Source organism: Cyclospora cayetanensis, unplaced genomic scaffold, assembly GCF_002999335.1.
Source record: "Cyclospora cayetanensis isolate NF1_C8 unplaced genomic scaffold, CcayRef3 CcayRef3_contig_178, whole genome shotgun sequence".
NCBI classification, from domain to species: domain Eukaryota; phylum Apicomplexa; class Conoidasida; order Eucoccidiorida; family Eimeriidae; genus Cyclospora; species Cyclospora cayetanensis.
This window is the reverse complement of record NW_020312123.1, coordinates 1-7,592: the sequence shown is the minus strand read 5'-3', so window position 1 is coordinate 7,592 and position 7,592 is coordinate 1. Positions and strand designations below refer to the sequence as shown.

The window sequence follows — 7,592 nt, the reverse complement described above, 5'->3', positions numbered from 1 at the left end:
CCGGCGTAACGTACGCGCACTTTCTATCGCAGGCAATGCAATACAAGATAGTCACCCATAGTCCCTTTGTGAAGCGCTCATTAAAAAAATATCTCTGTGCACTCTACAGCAGCAAGATAGCTACATCAAACTATACACTGAAGACAAGTAACTTTTATCTTCTATACAGATGGGGCGTGCTCTTGCATGTACGCACCATGTGCATGGTTTGGAACATAGCCGTCCCAGCAGCTTCTGCATTATTGTCAAGTGGGTCTACAAGCTAGTAGCAGCTGCGCTGCAAAGTCACAACTTGCACTGTCTGCATGTAAAATTACGACTATAAAAGGGGATACAAACGAGTATAAATTAGGGAACAGAGCCGACTTTGACGGCTGAATGGCCAAATTGTTCGGCCGCCCTAGTACGATAACTTTAGATGGGTCCTAATGCCCCAAGTCATTAAGTAAGTTCAGGTAAGTCGTGCTGCTATTCTCTCTGTACGAAATCAGATGTAAGCTTCAGTCCCCCTGCATGATTACCCTTGTACTGGGTGGCTCGAGGGTTCATGCTTCCACAACAGCCACCCACTGCTTCCAAAGAACTAGCACTAGAAAACACAATCACGGTAAGTCAGGCTTTTGTCCAAAATCTGCACCTCAGAGAGATGTCGTGATGGTGTTTGGTGTGACGAATGTGGGGAAAGCACGGGAACGAGCTCATTTTGTTCCTTCGGCCTTTCGAGGCAGTCTTTAGTTAGCCACCTGCTTGGCAGCACTGTCTTGGAAAATCCTGTTGAAATATGCTAGCACGCGTCTCCTTATTAGCTCTGTTGCTAAAGCCGTATGGGAGAGACCCAAAAAAGTGCCAACACGGCTCAACAGTTCATGCGCTTTCAAGCGAGCGAGGGAACTGTACAAAGGAAAGAAGCCACGGCTTGCTAGTCAGCAGAAGCTTTTAGCAAGAGCAGAGTCCCTTTTAAACTTCAGTACAACATATGCAGTAAAGAGAAATTGACTAGCTATTCATCTAAATCTTCCCGAAAACTACGCCAAAATGGATTGAATACGACAGAAGACTACGCAGATGCCAGACCTCTGATGCTACCCTTTCTAAGCCAAGGGAACTAGTGGGACGTATTCAGCCCCCGAATACACCTCTAGTGAGAGCAAACCGCAGATGACAGCCCCCATTTAGTGCCTGACCCCCGCGTTCCCCCTGTGCTTGCATCCTCCGAGTAGAGGAACACAGGGGCAGTGCTCACGAGGCATTGGGCATTGAAGCACATTTAGAGTCTTGAACTACGTGCGACTAAACTGCGGTCCATTAATCTTTGATATACACGGGGATAATGAGGTACTATACGGGCCTAACACAAATGCCTCCCGTGCCCCGCTGCAACGAGTCTCTTTTCCAGGCTGAGGCATACCAGCAGCTTGGCTTGGAAGCCCCTATAGGCGCCTTACTCGCATCCCACGTAATGAAGAAATGTATGCCTAAGAAGAGCCTTTGTCGGTCCAGCTGGTACCAAAGCAGTGAGCATCAAACGCAGGGACTTGCACTCTGCAGCAATAATCCTTGCTGTAGATGCTTCGAACACCCCAATGAGTACGAGAGGCTTACTAGGTGGTACGTAGAGGCAATGCTCTCCCTGCCATTTTAACTGGACGGCCTTTTATGCGAAACCTACATAAAGGCGACAAAGCATCTTCGGCCTACACTTTTAGCCAAAGATCTTTGCTCTGAAGATGTAATTTCTAGTTCCTCTTAATACTACCACAATCGATATGGTTGAATCGCTTAATAAAGCCCCCGCAAGACCTTGCTCTTGCCAGCAGTAAGATCGACGAGGCGACAACAGAAAGCAGTTCATGTTAAGCGTCATTAGCGTTGCTCAATCCCAGTCTTAGAGCCCGCAAACGGTGATGCTTTGACGGGCCGCCTCCAAAGCCAGCAGGAGTCGCCAGCAATTTGAACTGAGGCAGTATTGATAGGAGTACACGACTCCTTGACTCGTCACCTTACATGGACCTGAAAACCTTCCAGTGAATTGTCCCCAATCTGAGATCGTACTAGTCTTCTCATCTAGCGTGAGATTGACTACTGAAGAGCGGCAGCCTAGATGCCGCCGAGCGTGGGGTTAGTGGCCACTTGGCGTGTAATTTGGAAGCGCTTCCATAAGAATTTTCTTTCTCCTTTGGCTAAAAGGCAATTGAACTTCTGCTGGTAATGCTTTTGATGCTTGGAAGCGCTCGCTCATCAAGTGATTTGCTTTTTACTGATGGGCGAGCAAGTGAAAAGCTGCATTCGCAGCGTTGCATTTACCTTTCTTCTAATCCCAGTCACTTTCCTCCCTAGCTTTACCGCGTGTTTCTTTCTTGAAAGTCTTCGCGCTACCGCATCGAAGCTAACTCTTGTCTGAGCATCAGCCTACCTAGGTCTATACTAGTGAGCAAATCAATGGGTAGAACAACCCGAGTCCCTAACGCAATTAAGAGCACCTACCCCCTCGTGAGACGAGTTTCTAAAAGCAGTGTGTCAAGTGTAAAGCGGTACCATGTTTTTGTTCAGAGAGGAGACTTGCAGCTTGTAGATTCACGAAGGACAAACGCCTTCGGCCATGAACCACCAGGCGCCAACAAGTGCTATCGTGTGTTTCCTCCGCTCTGCGAACCCTGTGGCTGGCTGTACATATGTGCAGCTAGCCTCATGTGACCTCAGAAGCTATGAGAATTGAGTGCATCTGGTTCATTGTTTGGCAAAACAGTTTCATCGTGACAATCCAGGGAGGCAGTCATCTACCCACGGCCCCCGGAGCCGCCACGGGGTCCTTTAATCGCGGACGGGTCATATATTTTCACCCATCTACCCTCAGAAAAAAAGATAACCAGGCTTTTTGAGAACACAGACTAGCACTGTGTTCAGGTTTGCAGGGTTTCTGGAGCTGCAAGTTTTTCTACAGAGACCGACCGTACGAGGCCCGTTGCAGCGACTGCATGCTTGTAGCATATCCCACAACATGACTCACCCGTAACACGGATCTTACTTGCGTAGCTTTGCCTGAGGTGGTACGAAGAGCTGGGCTGCAGGCTTTATCACCTGCATAGCACTTGGGGGGCATTCGGCCTCAATTTTCACACTGAACTCGTTAGCGCATGCTAACACCGCGCATGCTAACACCGCGCATGCTTGAGCAGCGGGCCGAACAATTTTTCGCGGCAGTTATAAGATAATGGCAGCCAACCGCGGCATTACTTGCCTGCTTTAATGTCAATATAATATGACTGGTGGAACGATGGCTATGTCCTCGCAGCTTCTTCGCCTAATGCAGCCAGTGCAGGATTAGCAAACATGCCATTGCAATTTGGTTTTAGACTGTCTGTTGAGTCTGCATTTCTTACGTTCTAGTTGTCGTAGGAAAGGCTCTGGACATGGTCTTAAGTTACATGCTGTGCGCTTGTGCCTAAATTACTGGTGCGTACCTGTTCATGACTAATGTACCCAAGCTCGCTCACACAGTTCGACAGCCTGCAACCTTGCTTCCTAAAACAAAACCCTGTGGCTTGATAGCAACCCTAAAAAACTGTTCTAGACACAAACAAAATTAAACCTGTTTTCCCGTTCGATCGTGTTTTCATCGCGGGCCCGACTCGCAAAGGGACTGGGGAGGCGTTACGATACTTTGCCTCTAATGTGGCTGCCTGGATGGCTGCCCTCCTAATTTAACGTCTTAGTCCCTCTCTGTTTCGCGCTAGAGTAGCAAAAATGGTGGGCTGCACTAATCGAAATGATTGTGAAAGCCTGGAAGAGAGATAAGGTACGCACCAGCCCCCTTTTGTTCCTAGTATTGCTGCTGCGCATGTAAAGTGTCACCGGTGCACTTGAATTATCTGCCACGTTCTAAGTTTTGTGGAGCGTTTGCCTAGCCTTGCAAATATATTCAAACGTGAAAGCGTGCGTTTTAGGGTGGGAAGGACTGTGCATCGCGCCAGGCAATTGGTGGAGTCGCAGGTCTGCTGCTGCTGCTGATACTGCTGCTTCCGCGTGCCCCAGGTGTCGTTCCACTGGGCTGCAGTGAGCAGTTGGCCGTCCCTCTTGTCTGCGCATCTCCTCTCCGTCTGGAGTGCATTTCTTTCATTCTGTAATAATTTGCAAATGGACTCTTTCAAGCGGAGACAAGAGAGCCTCCAGGGGGCGTTTGGTGCTTCCTCTAGCGCCAGCAATGGCTTCCTGCTTTCGCAGCAGCAGAGCGCCCCAGCTTTAGGGGCCCCTAAGCGACTCCGTGTGGCTGGGGGCTCTACGGCTGCAGAGGATGAGGGTGGAGGTGTCTCCCAGGAGGGAACTGCCTCGAAGGCCGCCTTGCCGGTGTGTCTACTGGTATCCGAAAATATCGCTGGCGCTCTAATTGGGAAGGGGGGATGCACCGTGAGGGAGTTCGAGCGGCTTACCGGTGCGCGCATTTTTGTGCAGCGGAATGCCATGGCCCCCCATGAGTTGGCGGCAGCGAAGCAAGCGGTGCTGGAGACAGCGGGGGCCCCCTCGCAGAGCCAGTCCCTCGACGTGACCAAGATAGTTGCGATTGGGGGGAGCAAGGATGAAGAGGTCTATGGGGGCCTGATGCGCGTCTTGGGGTTGATTTCTTCGCATCCTGCGCACATCGGGAGGTCCACAGCAGTGCTGCTGGTCCCTCAGAGAAGCGTAGGCGGCATTGTTGGGCAGCGCGGTAGGACCATAGAGGAGCTGAGTCAAAAGTCGCAGGCGCACATCCGTGTCGTTCCTGGTGTTGCCTCTCCCAACGGAGATAGAGCTGTGTGTTTCACGGCTCAGCACGATGATCACGTGGCGCTGGCCATTCAGCTGATGCAGCTGCAGCTGCAGCAAATGGTGGTCACAGGCAGGCTCATGCCCTCGGAGTTCGATTATCTCGTGAGTCTGGCCTCGGTACCGCAGCCGAAGGCGCTTCGGAGTGCCAAGACACCGCCAACGCCGCTGGGCCCCCCCCTTCCTGGGGTTGTGTCCATGGGGCCCATGGCGACCGCTCCGGTGGGAGCTGGCGGATATTACGGAGCTAACGGCACGTGGGGAGCGCCCCCCTCAGGGCCCCCCCCCGTACAAGGCTCCACTCCTCAAGGATCGGTTCCGGGAGGCTCCTTAGGGGGTTCTGGTGTGAGCGGCAGCAGGTTTGTCATGAGTGCTGAGGCTTGTGGCGGGGTTGGCTGCAATTCTGTGCTGTGCTTCGTGATACCGCAGCGGCTGGCGGCGTGGGTAGTAGGGCCCCAGGGAACCCACGTAAGGGCAGTGCGGGAGGAGACAGGCGTGCAGTTGCAGATACTTGATGAAGTCTCGGGCTTTACTGGAGAGGATGCGCGGCGGATGGGGAGAGGGGCAGGGGGGCCCTTCGCAGGAGGAGGCCCTGGAGGGCCCCAGGCGGACGGCGCTGAGAGCAGCACTGAGAGGTTTTGTATGGTCTCGGGAGGCGTGCAGTCGTTGTGTGGAGCGATTTTGAGGCTTGGCGTCCCTTTGCAGGAGAAGCTGCAGCAGGTGCATCAGCCGTTGCGGCTCCTGATCCCCTTCAGGTTTGTTAGTGCGCTGATTGGCAGTAAGGGCGCCTTCATTAGAGACATGCAGCACAAGTCGGGCGCCACCATTCAAATATCGAAGGGATCGGGGGCCCCCGAGGCGGGCTCTGCAGGGCCCCAGGGTTCGTGGGGAGGGGCCCCAAGGGACCAGCACAGGATTGTTACGATCGAGGGGCCTTTGTGCGCGAGACTGATTGCACTTGCTCTTGTGTGGCAGCGCATCTTGGGAGTGGAGTATCCCGATCTTTCGAGAAGCGGTGCACCCTTCATGTGTGTTTCTTCGCTCCTAGAGGACCTGCAGCAGCAGGGTCATGATGTGTCGATGGCACAGCTGCCTCCCTCATCCGCGGGGGCCCCAAGGATGCCGCCGCCTCCGCAGCAGCAGCAGCAGCCGCCGTTTCCGGGGGCTGAAGGGGCCCAGTACTATGATGGTGCTGCGGCAGCTGCGGCAGCTGGTGCTTGGGGGGCCCCTCAGTCTGATCCAATGGCTGGAGTGGGGGGGGGCCCCGCGCCGTCGTGGGGCAGCGAGGATCCAGCGGCGGCAGCTGGTTGGAATGCGCCTCCCGCGCAGTCTGTGGCACCGACGTATGAGCAGATGGAGGGGTGTTTCAAGGGTTTTTGTTCTCGCTTCCTTTCTGCCCAGGAGATGGCAATGTGTGGGGAGAGACAGACGGTCCAGCTGCTGCTCTCGCAGGCTCAGGGAGAGGTATTGTTACGGCGTGACTCAGCGAATGCACGATACGGCAATGCCGTCCCGAACGCTCCCCCCCCAAATGCGTTGGATCAGATAAGCGAGATGACTGGGTGCCATGTGCGCTGCTTTGTTACGCATGAGCCAATCATTCAGGGGGCCCAAGGGGGGCCTCCCCAGCAACAAATGGTGTTGATCTTCACAGGGGCTCCCGTGGCAAACAGCCTCGCCGTCATGCTGGCGCAGGCGAGGCTGTCGCAGGTGGTGGCTTGAGCGAGAGAAAGGGAAATATGAGAGGGTGCACACCGTTCTGGCTGTTGGGCACAGGGCCTCATCGCTGTCTGTTCATCGTCTTTCTCGGATATGCATATATAGTTCTAAGCGAGACATTGAGGGTGGATTGAGAGGGCACGAGAGCGGAGAACGGGAGTGGGCGGTCAAGAGGCTCGCGTTAATAGCGTTTTGGGCTTGGAGTGACAGGGAGCGAGGTAGGCGCAATTGTATTTGCTTTTTTGTATATTCACAACCGCGTTGGGGTTTCTTTCAGTGCGTGCGGCGGAGGAGCAGCGGCTGTGGGGAAAGAGACGAGAGGGTCGCGAGTACGCCTGTCGCTTCTGAGATGATTACGTTTAGGTTAAGGGGAGGAAGAGAGGAAAAGCGGTGCGAGAGGATGGTCCGATGTTCAGCTTTCAGTATGCGTTGCAGAAGGAGACACCTGAACTGCCGGTTGCTGGCTTTGTTGGTTTTGCTTCTGTTTTGGTGTTGTTTTTGTCTGAGGCAGCCACTCTGAGCTCACCGAGACTTCCTTCCTTATTGGGGCAAGGGAAGAGAGGGACCCTCGTATTGGCGCTGGGAACTGCAACTCTTAACGGTTGGGCTGTTGTTTCTGCTTGGCCTCAGGTTTGGAGTTTTGAGGGGTGGATGGAGAATTTAGGGTAGCTCTGAGGCCGTTGGAGGCAATAGAGAGAGGGTTCTTTGAGATAGGCTGAGACGAAGAGGCTCACGCGTGTTTGCAAAAGTGTGTTTCGTCTTGCACTGCATTGCTGTATACGATCCTGTGGTTTTGGCTGTCAGTGTTTTCATTAGCTAAAAGAAGGATAAGAGGCAACGGGGGAGAGGCACTATGCTGTTGCGTCAAGGCAGAGAGGGGCGCGCGGAAAACGGTTAGAGGAGAGGAGAGAAGGGTGGGACACAGTTGTGAATAAGGGAGAAAAGGTCCAAGGCATAGAGTGGTGAAAACCGAAGGATTGAAGGAGAAAATGAGGGCAGGGGTGTATGGGCGGACGCAGCCTTGTACATGTATGTATACACGGAAAGGCTGAATGAGAGGTAGAGAGAGAGAG

The 7,592-nt window shown here is 53.5% G+C and overlaps 1 protein-coding gene across 1 annotated transcript; it reads left to right on the top strand.

Moving 5' to 3' along the window:
* Nucleotides 1–4,134: 4,134 nt before the first annotated feature.
* Nucleotides 4,135–6,522, top strand: LOC34624059. The gene has a single exon (XM_022737157.1). The coding sequence runs from the start codon at nt 4,135–4,137 to the stop codon at nt 6,520–6,522; it is 2,388 nt and encodes a 795-aa protein (XP_022591813.1).
* Nucleotides 6,523–7,592: the final 1,070 nt, after the last annotated feature.

Bases quoted from the DNA above. Each gene is read 5' to 3' on its own strand.
- LOC34624059 (XM_022737157.1), top strand. From the start codon at position 4,135: ATGGACTCTTTCAAGCGGAGACAAGAGAGCCTCCAGGGGGCGTTTGGT.